Source organism: Asparagus officinalis, chromosome 4, assembly GCF_001876935.1.
Source record: "Asparagus officinalis chromosome 4, Aspof.V1, whole genome shotgun sequence".
NCBI lineage: Eukaryota > Viridiplantae > Streptophyta > Magnoliopsida > Asparagales > Asparagaceae > Asparagus > Asparagus officinalis.
Genome location: NC_033797.1, coordinates 61878810 through 61892953, shown reverse-complemented (window position 1 = coordinate 61892953; position 14144 = coordinate 61878810). Strand labels below are relative to the sequence as shown.

The 14144-nt window shown below is 36.2% G+C and overlaps 2 protein-coding genes across 2 annotated transcripts; one reads left to right on the top strand and one right to left on the bottom strand.

Moving 5' to 3' along the window:
* LOC109837573 (chromatin assembly factor 1 subunit FSM) lies at window positions 4258-13495 on the top strand. Its single transcript, XM_020405876.1, has 12 exons — window positions 4258-4412; window positions 4588-5497; window positions 5581-5680; window positions 6449-6596; window positions 6718-6787; window positions 10485-11194; window positions 11291-11372; window positions 11451-11591; window positions 12066-12479; window positions 12610-12747; window positions 12894-12939; window positions 13054-13495. The coding sequence occupies exons 2-12, from the start codon at window positions 4841-4843 to the stop codon at window positions 13206-13208; spliced, it is 2661 nt and encodes an 886-aa protein (XP_020261465.1). The 5' UTR covers window positions 4258-4412; window positions 4588-4840; the 3' UTR covers window positions 13209-13495.
* Window positions 13609-14137, bottom strand: LOC109838799 (the record flags this gene model as incomplete). Its single annotated transcript, XM_020407224.1, has 1 exon — window positions 13609-14137. A coding segment is annotated over one exon (399 nt), but the record flags the coding sequence as incomplete, so codon positions are not given.

The following is a 14144-nucleotide window of genomic DNA, read 5'->3' as shown; positions in this document are numbered from 1 at the left end:
TTTCTCCATTTATCTAATACGTGGTGAAGAAGCGAAACATTTCCCATCTGCGTATTCTTTATTTGCAGTCCATGTTTCTATATCATCACCATAGCGTACCTCTATGGGACCTTGGTGAAGGTACATGCATTATTTATGAAACTCCGTCAATAATTTAGTACCTAAGGCCCATGTTCGGGGATCAATTTATAATTTGGTATGCTGACTATATTTTTATTGAAGATCAATTCTCGACATTAGAGGGAGATTAGTGCCCAAAATACAAAATAATGTCAAGAAATTCCATTGATGAAAAAGATCTTCAATATTTATATCTACGTACTAGTCAAACCGAACCAGAAGTTCACATGATAATCTGCTAAGAAAAGAGTGACTAAGCCCTATATTCATGTTAAGTAAATCATTGATGATTTGGTACGCCAGAAGCGTATTGCACCAGAAGCATAGGAAACTTGTTAATGAAAAAGATATATAAAAGTTCGCGACACACCAAATCTAATATAGAAAGATAGTCACTCCCATAACCTCCGGAAGAGCCTTATCCTGAAGACGAAATCTCCAGTAAATTGCATGTGCATTTGATAATCATAATATTGGAGATGCAAAACGGCCAAATCCAATTGTTAAGGGAAATGACAAGGATTTGGTTGACATAAAATAAAAATTAAAGTGGCCACGAATTTGTGAAAAATGAGAAATATATAATAGAAATATTTAATAGAAATATAAAAGTTGTCGACAACATAGTTGCCTCTACAGTTGCTCTTACTATCTCCAAAAATAATCTGGATCCAGAACCTAAGTCGGTAGCAGGGTGATTGAAGCACTCGGGCTAGGTGAGATGGAAAGTGGCAATTGCGCCTGAGCTGAACTCGCTAAAGTATTTTGAACATGTAGTTCATATATCCCTGCAGGATATAAATGGGTCTTCGTAAGAAAAATAAATGAGAAAGAAAAAGAAATGAGAATTATAAGGTGGTGAGATATAAAGCAAGATTCATAGCTCAATGGGTTCACGCAGAGACCCGACATCGATTTAGATGTAAAATATTCTTCTATTAGTAATTGTATTACGTTCTACAAGTTAATACCTATGACAGAAACTATGAATTTATATATGCAGTATATGTACGTCATGACCATATTTTTTTATGTGTCATTAGATGCTAATATTTTTATATGAAAGTCCCTGATGGACTTAAAATTCCTGAATTAAGAGAAAACGAGAACCGCAACATGTATAGCATTAAATTGCAAAGGTCGTTATATGACTTGAAACAGTCGGGTAAAATGTGGTATAACCGACTGAGTGAGTTCCTCCTGAAGAGGAGATATGCAAATAATGATGTCGGCCTTTGTGTGTTTATAAAGAAATTCGAAAATATCTTCTGTATTATCTCAGTCTATATTGATGATATAAATGTTATTGGAACGCACAAGGAGCTCACAGAAGCTAGCTCATGCCTAAAGACGGAGTTTGAAACGAAAAAACTTAGGAAAAACCAAGTATTGTCTCGACCTACAGATCGAGCATGTTCCTAAAGAAATATTGGTATACCAGTCAACCTACCTGAAGAAGGTCATGGAGAGTTTTTAAATGAATAAATCTCATGAACTTAGCACACCAATGGTTGTTAAATCCCTTGAAGTGGATAAAGACCCATACAAACCTAAAGAAGATAACGAAGATATTTTAGGACCCAAAGTCTCGTATTTGAGTGCGCTATTGAAGCACTTATTTATCTTACAAATTATACCATACCTGATATTGCATTTGTGTTACACTTGCTAGCAAGAATTAGTGCATCTCCTGAAAAGGAGATATTGAAACAATGTTAAATATATCATCTGGTATCTTCAAGAGATCTTTGTTTATTCTATAAAAGGAATCGAAATATGACATTAGTAGGCTGTTCTGATGTTGGTTATACGACTGATCCCCATATTGTCAAATCTCTGACTGGTTATGTTTTTCTCTGTAGTGGTACTATTATTTCTTGGAGGTCTATTAAGCAGACAATGTTTTTACTAGTTGAAACCACTCAGAGATTGTTCCTTTATATGTGCCCCATGCGAACGTGTAAGGTTCAAATCGCTGATAAAACACATTCGATGATCGTGTGGCATATTAAACGAGGATATTACCCCCGCTGTCTTTTCTAAGGACAATGTAACTTGTGTTGCATAAATGAGATGTGAAAAAATTTTATCCACTTGCGCTCGAAAATAACAATGAAATTAACATAGATAAGTTTGCTTTAAGTAGTGACAATCTAGACGATTTGATCACCAAATCCCTTAATACATCAACTTTTAATTTTAGTGATTGGCCACCACGGTATGCATACACTTGAATATTTGTTGTCTTGAGGGGGAGCGAATTATTTTTTAGAATAATCCTGAAGATCAAACCCCGAAGGCGGTGGCTGTACTCTTTTTTCCTTAGCTAAGTTTTTGTCCCACTGGGTTTTCTTAGCCAAAGGTTTTTAACGAGGCAGCTAATACAACACAAGTTTGGATCCCGAAGATCTATAGTTGTACTCTTTTTTCTTTTGCTAAGTTTTTGTCCTACATGGTTTTTCTTAGCGAAAGGTTTTTAACGAGACAACTGATGTAAAAGAAATAATGTATGTATGTCATGTACTCCTTTCCTCGACTAGTTTTTCCCACTGGGTTTTTTCTAGCGAGGTTTTTAACGAGGCATTGACATCATGTAGTAATGTCCAAGAGGGAGTGTTATAAATATAAATGAAATAAATGTGAACATTACTAGAAGAAGTCTCTTCACTTACTTGTGACTTTTAGTATTCTCTTCCACATCTATATAATGTAAGCCATGGAAGACAAAATGGATAATGGAGAAATAGAAGATGAATAAAATGAGATGATCACTTTCTCTATTTATTTACTCTTACATTTCATGTTCGATTCTTACTTATGATATGTGATGTATGTAGATATAACAACAAGATTACAACAGATAACAATATATCATTAATAAATAATCCTATAATAATGACATAATATCGAATTACATAACAAAAAACTATTATATTATATCATTTAATTAATAAAATATATCATTAATATTTAAATAATATATATTATATAATATATTTAAAAAAGTTAATGTGTTATGTCATGATAGAATTTAATAATAAAATAGTAACACCTCTAAGAATAAAAGATTAAATATTAATATATTCATAATATGTTATATTATAAATTCATGAAAAAATAACTATATATTATAAAGCAAATAACCTATTAATGATAAATTACATATACTATAACAAATATTAACATAATAGTACTAATATCATAACAAAACAATATTATATTATACTATTTTATAAAAGGAAAATGTGAATACATTGTATTAATAACAATAACATATTTATATAAAAATAATTTAATGTCTTAATATTTGAAAATAATAATTATTTATTTTTATATAATATATATCACAAATATGTGCAGTATATAACATTATAATCTGTTAGCTATATACAATATTAAAATATGTTAATTATATATATATAACATTATACTAATAGATTGTATTATAGTTAAAATTAATATATTAATATATATTACTAATATCTTTAATGGTATAAATGGTCAAACTATTGTTGACCAAAAACACTTACCAAGAAGTTTTGAGAGTACTTTTGGAGAAAAACAAAGTGAAAAATTCCTCAAGGACCCAAAATATGAGACCAATAGAGAGGACAAGTGAGGTATCCCCCTCCTATTGGATAATGAGTTGACCATCATTAATGATGGCCAACTCATTATCCAATAAGAAATGGACACCTCACTTGTCCTTTTTATTGGTCCCATATTTTGGGTCTCCGTAGCAAAGCTCTTTTGAAAACGCAACACAAAAGTCACCATGGCATCCAAACATCTCTTTCCTAAATTAGAGCGATTTTTCAAAAAAATAATTAAATGTCGGGGGCCTCAATGAAAAGTACAGCCCGCTAAAAAGTGGCCAAATCATTCAAACGAACGAAAACTCGGGGTCTACATGAAATTAGATCCTTTGACCTCGCGGGGCGTTTTGGCGCCCCTACAGCTTTTTTTTTTCCTAAAAAGAGTCGACTCGTGTCCAAACCCTCCAAACTCAATTACACTTGGCGGGAACCTTTTTTAATTCCGCGCCACGAAAGATCGATGATTCGATCTCCACCGTCGGATGACACGGCGACTCGCTCGACTTTTAAGCCCATCCTATTAATTAGACATAATTTTTTTTTTCTTTTCTCCCTCGTTGCTCGCGTACTTGAAGTCTGAAAATAGGGGGAAAGGGTTATTAGGGGACTTGGGGGGGCAAAAATAATAAAGGCTAAAAAAGTCCCCATTTGAAGCCTCGCACTCGATTCGTATCGATTTTTCGATTGGATCTTGAGGTAATGACTCCAATTCTCTCGTCTCTGTTTGTTTTCTTGATTTCGCCGCGGGAGCTGGGGGAATAGGAGTGTTATTTTTCGGGATTTTTGAAGTGAAAACGACCTTTAAATTTTTTTTTTTTTTTTTGCCCTTCAAGATCTGTATTCGACCCTATATTTGTTTTGTTTGATGCAGAGACCGGTGCTTCAAGTGAGAGGAGAAGAGGACAGTGGAAAGATGGGTTCTTGATTGTTGGAAACCCTAGTAATATTTTGATGTGTTGTTACTTTGGTGTTTTCTGTTGTTGATTGAAGTTAGCTGTGATTCCGAAGTAGTAGATTTTAGTTGTGGATTGAGCTGAAACCCTAGAATTGCAATTTGTGGACTTGTCTCACTGTAAAGTTCGTTCTTTTTCTTATTTATTTTTTTTGGGGATTTTGGGAATAGCATGGGAGACGAGAGTGTATTAGTAGTCCAAGTGGAGGACTTGAATCGATCTAAGGTCAGTGATGACAAAATGGTTCGTGATGATTCAGAAGAATGCAAAAAAGATTGTGTTGAGGGGACAGAGGACCAGCCTAAAGTTGACGATAACACGATGATTGTAGAGGGATCCAAATTAGCGGGATCAAACAGAAATCATGAGATTACTGTTGATAATTCACTTGTTGGGGCATTGAAACAATCCCAAGGAGTTACCAAGAGTAATGAGAAGGGGGTAGGGAAACAAGCAAAGAGAAAGAGGGCTTCCATAGATGTCAATGTGCTCTCTACTGACAAGGGGACTCTGGTTACTGAATGCCGTAGAGAGCTAGATAGCTTGTTTGAGTATTACAAGGAGTTGTCAGCTAGAGTCCTGACTTTGGAGGAGGGTTTGTGTTCTTCAAACAATTCATTGGTGGCTTGCTTGCTGGAGGAGAGCAATCTTGCATTTTCTAAATTGGTGGAGGTGATATTTGAAAAGTTAAAGGGAAAAGAGGGTGTTTCTTTGGCTTATGTGCGTAGTACGGTTCTGTCTGTTGCACATAGAATCTCGTACGGGATCACGAATGTAGAAGCTGATGTATTGGAGGATGAATCTGCGGTTTGTCTATGGTGCTGGGAGGTAAAATTTTGCCTTTTGTTATTGTAATTTTCTTTGTCGTTCGCTAGGTTTGGCGATATTCATTTTTAATATTTGGCGTGCAGACAAAAGACATTAAGTTGATACCTCCAAATCAGCGTGCGGATTTAAATGTTCGGCGTATAGGTCGAAAGAAAATACATGAGAGAATTTCTGCTCTTTCAGGTAAGTCACATTGAGTTTTAATGCTAGTTGATTATTGCCTTAGTTGCGCTATTAATCAATCTCAGAAGACTTGCACAATTCTATATTAAACGAAGATATCAGTTCACATTTTTTTTCAGTTAGCGATATCTTGTAGAGCGCTGCCTTTTTTATTTTTGTGAACACTTCAATGATTTTTTAATGAAATGTAGTTTGCAGATTTAAGCATATTCATCAACATTGTATGACAAAGAAGGTAGTAAAATGTACGTCCAGACCATCACAGAACTTCTTTTGTTTCCAGCATGATCTACCAGAGTCAAGAATGCAGTTTTTGGGAAGCATTAGAAGTTCACTGGCACTAGAAAATTTACGCCATTTATAAACATATACTACTGCAATTGGTATTTTTTAGTAGTTGCAAATTTGTTCCTAGAATATTGCTATCCTTAATGCCACAAATATCTTGCACTCTTTTCGGTAGTTTGGTTTCCTTTATTTAGCTACTGACTGCTTTAATTACTTGTTATCTTTGTCTCTCTTCAGCCTTAATTGTCACCCTGCCTTGTTACTGGCAATATGCAGGAACATCATGCTGCCATTTCTTTTATAGTTTGCTTATCATATTGCGGCATGACACTTCACTAGGAAATATTAATGGATTCATGAAATGTTTTAGAAAGACGTCTTTGGCTGCCGTCTGTTATTCTTGATTTTTTAGCGCGAGACTCTTTTTTGTTTATTTATTAGTTGCAGCAGGAGGTATTTATACTGTTGTTCATTTTGCAGCAACCCTATCCGCACTAGCAATTCCAGAAAATCAGGCTAGTTACAAAAGTATTCTCAATAAAACATCCATAAAGCTTGGGAAGGCATTAAATTTAGAGGAGATTCGCTCACTAGTTGAAAAGAAGAAACAAAAAAGTAACACCAGCATGTATGTTTTCCCTTTTCTTTTTTAAGTTATTGTTTATACTGAGCCGGTTATTTTTGTCATTATTTCCTACCGTCTAAAGTAGTATAATAATGCTGATGATAATATGCTTATGTTGCAAAAGGGCTGACAAGACAGCGAAACTAAAGGAGAAAGAGTCCATCCGTGCGATTCAGAAGGAGAAATTGCAAACAGTAAGTGCTAATGTTTTATTACTTGGTATTGATTTTGACGCTCATTTGGTTGATCTGCTATAAGTCTGTATTTAGTTAATCTTCCAAAATATAAATGACAACACCTAATTGAGCTTCTAATTCTTGAGTCTATGGTAAGGTAATACTTCTGTAAAGCACATGTTTTCATTTGCAATCTGATTTATATAGATTTATTCCTGGGTATTATGTTCTTTAATCTGGGAGTTCAATCTACTGTTTCCGTATTAAGTGTTATTTCTTTCGCTATGTTGTTCAATGCCTGAGGCATCACGTTGATTTTCTAGCTGTTGTCGTAATTGATAGCTGTGTATTTTTCTTTCTTAACATAGAACTATTTTAAAAGTTTATAGTTTTTTATATTACTCATTTTCGTTAGATGATGTTGGCTATGGGACACACCTGTTAAAAGTAGGTTCCATGGATCATGTACCTGATTTGTAGAAATCAATTTGTTGTGTTTGCATCATTGGTATGCAATATTGTGTAAAAAGACAACTGTCTCAAAACATTTTCCAATATTTGAGGAGCATCTTTTGATGGCCCATGAAAATTACTTTTAGCATTCAGGTGCAAAGACACATTGGCATTCACCATTAGACCAGTGACATCTTACAAGTCGTGTTTGGCATCACCAGCTGTGTATACTGGTAATGTAATAACTTTCAGAAAAATTGGTATTTCATGCTGAGATAATTTTTAAAATTTTGGAATACTGGAAACTACTTTGTATGACATAATCCATAAGCTTCTTTGCATGGTTATACTGTACTACGTAAGTGAAACTCTTTCGGTAACATTTCCTGCTTGCAGTCCCCTTTAGTGAAATCAGTGAAATAAACTTGCCATCTCAAAAAAAAAAAAACTTTCGAATACCCAAGGATATTGAACTTGTTGTCATTGTGTACAACCATAAAAAGAAAAAAGGGCTATTTAGATATTAGTCCCTCAAATACTCAATAATTCCATATTAGTCCCTTAAATCAATGAAATTGCTCATTAGCCTGTCAAATCCTAGTGTTATTGTCATTTGGTCCCTCAATGATCAAAATACCCTCAGCTAATTTTTTTGAAGGGTTATTGCAATTTGGCACTCTAAAATTTACACCTTTTTACACATTGATATCCCCATTTTTTTGAATATTTGATACACCAAAGTTTGCACCTTTTGCATTTTGATACCCGAACTTTTCTTGACACTTTTGATACCCAAAAATTGACACTTTATTTTAACTTTCATGCCAAAAAGATTGCTCATTTTTTGACTTTGATACCTCAATGTTTACACTTTTTTTAATTTTGGTATACCCGCAAGTTTGAGGTATCAAAGTGTCAAAAATAAAAGTTTGGGTATCAAAGTGAGGATAACTTTTATAGTAACATAAGTGTCAGGAAAAAAACTTTTAAGGCATCAAAGTGTCAAAAACTTTTGGGTATTAAAGTTAAAAGGTGTAAACTTTAGAGTATTAACGTGCAAATAATCCTTTTCTTTTCAAGAGGATGAGTTTTAAGAGGGAAATCATAACTAAAGGCTATTCTAGTCATTGAGGGACCAAATTGCAAGGCTCCTTAGGATTTGAGGGACTATGAGCAATTATTGAGATTTGATGGACTAATATGGAATTACTGAAGATTTGAGGGACTAATATCTAAATAACCAAATAAAAAATGATGATGATTATGATAAATAAATAGATACATAGATAAATAATACTTCCAAGTCTATTGACATTATTCATCTGCTTGTGGTGCTTTGCATAAATTTCCTTCCGTACAACGCATAACGAAGATAAAACATTTACTTTTCTGTTCAACTCATTCTCCCAAGACATATGCTTCAATAATTTGTCCTGAAGATAACCAAGTAGGAGATTTCTAAGCACAGCCTCCTCGTGTGATTTGATAACCTTGTTCCCCAGTCTGGCGTATCGAGAACATTTTTATTACATGCAATTGATAATATGTCAGATGGTTATCTGAGGAGCAAAGTTAATACCCTTGGAGTTCGAGTTGATGAAAACTACTATTGTGCAGTTTAGATCTTGATGGTTATGAGATGGTCAGCAAGGAGACTGGGGAGATCTATGTGTAATATTATAGGCAACATCTAGTGTGCCCATCCTAAGTTGTGAGCAATCATGAACTTGAAGTGCTTAAGTGTATCGAGATGAAAGTCCAGGAGAGAAATCTTGGACAGATGTTGAGTCCAAATCGGACAGGAGGGCAAGTTGTTAGTAATAAGCACAGCTATTATAAAAATCATCTTAAGATTCAGCAACATGATGTACATTCCTTGTTTTATATTTTTCTGGAAACTTTTAAAGAATATATTTCATAATATATTTTAGATTTAGAAAATTTTTCTAATAGCAACACATTAAGTACTTTGTAAATTTTAATAGGCATCAGGTAGTTGGTGAGGACTACTATTGTTGAGTATGAATCCTAGTTAATGTGGAGAATAGAGGGTGTTTTGGTCATTTTGAAGACCCATGAACGGTAGAGATTGCCCCTACAATAGGGTGTTCTGATAGGAAGTTTAGTCACTATTGTCTAGTCATGCAGTTTAAGCTTATACAACAAAGGAACAATTCTCTGAAAATATAAATCTCTAGATTAAGATGATGCGATTTGGCTATTTTGGAACTGAAGCTGTCCTATATGTAATACCACAGGCAGATATTGCTTTCTCCCCATTGGATTAAGCTGATCATATCAAATACTGTGGCCGAGTGGCTGACACTACTTAAAAGTTTTTGGAGCCCATAACATTTGCTGCCAAGTTTAATCCTTAAGAAACCATGTAGCTCATGTACTAGAGAGAAATATTGTGCTCCAATTTCTTTTAGAGATTGTAGGACCCACAACGTAGATAATCTCCGACACTATGTAAAAATTGAGCCCACATGACCTTTACTGCCAAGTTTAAGGCTTAGGAAACCATGTAGCTCATGTTCCAGAGAGAAATTGTGTACCAAACTTTCTTTTGAAGATTGTAGGAACCTCACCACTTTCGGTTCTGGCCCTTCAAAGGCGTGCATTTGTGGATATTAATTCTTTTTGAATAATATTACCATGTACATATGAAGCTTCTGAGAGCTTAGAAGGCTGTGATGGATAAAAAATATATATCCACACGTCTGTAGTTCCAGTGGATCCTTCTCGCGTCACTCCAGTGCGTGTGGCTACACGGGGTGAGATAGCAATTTTTGTGAGCAGTGGAACAGAAGTAGGACACTGAGTGTCCTATTCTGTATATTTTGGGCACAGGGATTCCTATTCACAAATTAAATTTCTATGTTTTTTTTGCATCTGAATGGGAGTGGACTCTAAAATGTAGAGACAACTGACCACTTCCTCCATTGGTTTGGATACCGAGTAAGAAATGCATGATCATAGAGACTGATAGTTTTGTAGGGCTGGGGATGTGATATTGTCCAAGATATATGGATCTGAGGTGGTACTTTAGAGTTATCATTATGTTGTAAGGTTTTAGAATTTGCTTCATGTAGGTGTGTCGTGTCAGTGTTCGTCTGTTCTTAGTTGACGATATTAGTATCATGTTGGTCTTATTGTTTTATTATCGCCCTTTTTTCAAGCAATTGTCCGGAATCTTACTGGCTTAATTGTGTATTCCCTTCCCACCAAAACATCATTCTTTTTTCTTTTTTCTTTTAAGGAAAAAGAGATTAAGCGGATGCAGGAAGAAGCTGAGAAAGAAGCCAAACAGCGAGAGAAAGATGAAGCTGAATCTAAGAAACAGCTTAAGAAGCAACAAGAAGAAGCTGAGAGGGATAGGCGGCGGCGAGAAAGGGAAGAAGCAGAACTGAAAAAGCAACGTTCCGTAAAGAAGCAAGCTACCATAATGGAGAGGTTTCTTAAAACAAAGAAGAGCAATGATAATTCACATAGCATTGAAAAGCCATCACCTAAGCAAGACCCAATATCTGATTCACCTAATAAGGTGGAGGTGGTCAATGCAACTACCTCGTTAATGGATAGTACTTTTTATAGGCAAGACAGCTCTGATGCAGAGGACCTTCGTAAATTGCATGTTGATGGCTGGCGTAAGTTGTCTCGCTGCAATCGATCCTGCCACTGGGGTGTTAGGCGTAATCCTAGGGCTGAGCTTTTTAAGGAGCTTAAGCTGCATGAATCATCCATTGAAGTAAATCCTCTTGGGAAACCTGAAACTCCAGTCAAGGAAGTTGCCTCTCCTAAGGACTTCTCCAGGGAAGTGGGTCAAAATAAGCTCGGAGATGATGGGTCAGAAAGATCTTTTGGAAATGATCATATTGATATTGCCTCACTTCAGTCATTGAGGAAGAAACTGTTGCAGTTTGACAAGAGCAATAGACCGGCGTACTATGGTACGTGGAGCAAGAAAAGGCAAGTACTCCTTTTTCTTACAATATCCGCTCTATCACTATGTTTTAATATCACTTGTTGGTCTATTGGTGCTAAAGTTTCTTAATATTACTGTAGTTGTGCTGTTGGACCACGACGCCCGCTTAAGATGGATCCAGATTTGAACTACGATGTTGACAGTGATGAAGAATGGGAAGAGGTATTTATCTTGATTCTTTGTTGTCATTATACAAATGATGAGTATTGTATCAGCAACTTCTCTTTTCCTACTATGCAGGAGGAACCAGGTGAAAGTCTCTCAGATTGTGACAAGGATGTTGACGAGGAACGGCTAGAGGAAGAAACATTGAAATTCGATGATGAAGAGGAAAGCGAAGATGGCTTCTTTGTGCCAGATGGTTATCTCTCTGAAAATGAGGTAACTATTGATCACTATTTCTATTATAGATGTTTTACAAAACCTGTTGGTTATATACAGAATATACAGTTCTCAAAAAATTTTGTTATTCATTGAAATAATCTAGTCTACTGAAAGAAGGCAATATTAGCTGCGTTCAAAATCCTTGTGCTTCATTCAATGAAATGATTTAATTCCACCGAAGACCATGCGTAAGCAATTTACCTTCTTTTCCTTAAGTCCCTGTTAAGTGTACTTTTGCCTTGAAAGTATGCCGTAAGATGTGCCTGGCTTTAAGCTAACATGCAACCTGATGGTGACTTCCTAGTTGCAAAATAACCCAGATATATTTTGCGCTTTATTTATAATCGAGTTCTAGTCAAGAATACGTTTGGGGTTTTGACGTGAAAAAGGGCATTTCAAGCAAAGTTACAGTTTTTTAAATGGGTATATAGAAGACATGACTCATGCAAATATCCATCTTATTTGACTCAGGGTGTTCAAGTTGATGGCAAGTCAGGCGGGACAGATGGTGAGACTGGAAGTTCACAGAGTGGTCAGTCAGCAGTTGAAAGTGAAGAGATCCGAGTATTGCTGCAACAGCAGAAATACCTTCAAAATTTGACACAGCAAGCTCTCCGAAAGGTTCATCCCTTAGTCATATCAAACCTAGCACATGAAAAATCTGAAACAAAGACGGTTGAAGATATAAATGGCACAAGTAAGATTGAGCAAATGTGCCTGCAAGCTCTCTCCATGAGAGCCTGCCCTGGAGGTTGCATAATAGATTTATCAGTTGATTACAACCCAGAAAATGAAGACCAGGAGGTCCCACAATCTCAGGCTAAAAATAATACAACACCCACTCCCTCTACTTCAGCTATCTTAGACTCGGATTTGCCAGAAATTGTAAGTGAGAAGAAATAGATATATTATCATTGCAGTCCTCAGAACCCATTTTTATTTTGATATCTCTCATATTAATTATTTACGTTCCACTTATTCCTCAGCATAATGGATGTCTAAAACTTTCCTGTAGGTGTTATCAATCAGGTCAAACTCACAGGGTATCAATAAGGTATTAGAGTCATTGCAAGGCAAATTTCCAACCACCCCAAAGTCCCAATTGAGAAATAAAGTAAAGGAGATAGCAGATTATGTGGATAATCGGTGGCAGGTATCCTACTTATTCTCTTTATTATGGTTTGAAGATGTTCTTTATTAGGAAGAATGCATACCCAAAATGTTTGCCTAAATTAGCCGTTGAATCTCATTTTATAGTTAACCAATATAGTTTGCCTTGAATTTGGTTTCTTTTTGCAGGTTAAGAAAGAGATTTTGGACAGGCTTGGCTTATCGACTTCTCCAGGTGAGTTCTATTCTGAATTCAGATACCCAACTACGTATTTCAAACTAAAGGCAACATTTCGAGTTATTTTATGTTGAAACTGATAGTTTCCTTTTATTATGGTCAATTTGACAGAGAAACTTTCTAAGCCGAAAGGAATAACAACCTTTTTCTCAAAGCGGTGTCTACCTCCACAGAAGCAATCCGTCGATGCCTCGGAATCTTCTCCCCAACAATGTTCGAAGACTAAAGTCATTGCTCATGATGGCACTCAGTGCAGCGGTGTCTAAGAAAGATGGGGGGCTCTTTTCGGTCTGCAACTGAGTTGCCGACGACTTCCTGAAGCATCAACGCAGTAGTGGAGCTTTGTAAATTGAGTACAGTTCCTGCTGCCAAGTTTTTGTTTTCATGTTCCCCCCTCTATTTGTGGTGTGTATAATAACCATGAGAGGAATAGGGTATAACTAGTTTAGTACCTATGCAGGAAACTCTCATCTCCTGTGGTTGTTTTGAAGAATCAACATGCATTTCTTCCCTTAATTTGACAAACATTTCAGATATAATGTTTTCTTTGGCAGCTGCTCCTCTGGTAGCAAATCTTTATTCATCACTATATAGATGGACTATAACGAGAAGAATCAATCACATATATAGATATAGCCTATATAACAAAATCAATCGAGACCCATCTTTGAGAAACAACAATATCACTTCATTAAATTAAGACGCTATATATAACCATCAAAATCAAACGAATACAATGATAACAACGATTAAACAGCACATCACAATAAATTCCGCCCAGATTTTTTTTTTCCCCTCAAACCACTTGAAATGGTTGCCAATCTTTCCTCACATTTCCCAATTTCTCCACCCTCCCATTTTTCCCCTCTTCGACCTCCACATTCGCATAAAACCTCACCACAAAAGCCAACACCAAAACAACCCACTCAACCACGAACACGACCACCCCCAAACCCCCAACCATCCTCAATATAACAACCCCGTCCTCCTCCTCCACGTAACTCCTCATCCTTCTAAGGAAAGCACCCGTGTTCGAGAAAACGAGGAGCGCGACGGCGCCCTGGAGTATTGCCGCGATGACGGTGGCGGCCATGTGGGCGGCGTGGGAGCGGGGGGAGGAGGAGGAGGAGACGGTGGAGGAGGAGGAGATGGAGATGAGGATGGTGAGGAGGTGGAGGAGGATGAGGAGGATGCCGACCGCG

What these genes read in the sequence shown, in the direction of transcription:
- LOC109837573 (XM_020405876.1), top strand. Translation starts at nt 4,841, where the DNA reads ATGGGAGACGAGAGTGTATTAGTAGTCCAAGTGGAGGACTTGAATCGA. An exon ending in ACTCGGATTTGCCAGAAATT is followed by an intron (nt 12,480 to 12,609) that starts GTAAGTGAGAAG and finishes ACTTTCCTGTAG; the next exon opens with GTGTTATCAATCAGGTCAAA. An exon ending in TGGCTTATCGACTTCTCCAG is followed by an intron (nt 12,940 to 13,053) that starts GTGAGTTCTATT and finishes TCAATTTGACAG; the next exon opens with AGAAACTTTCTAAGCCGAAA.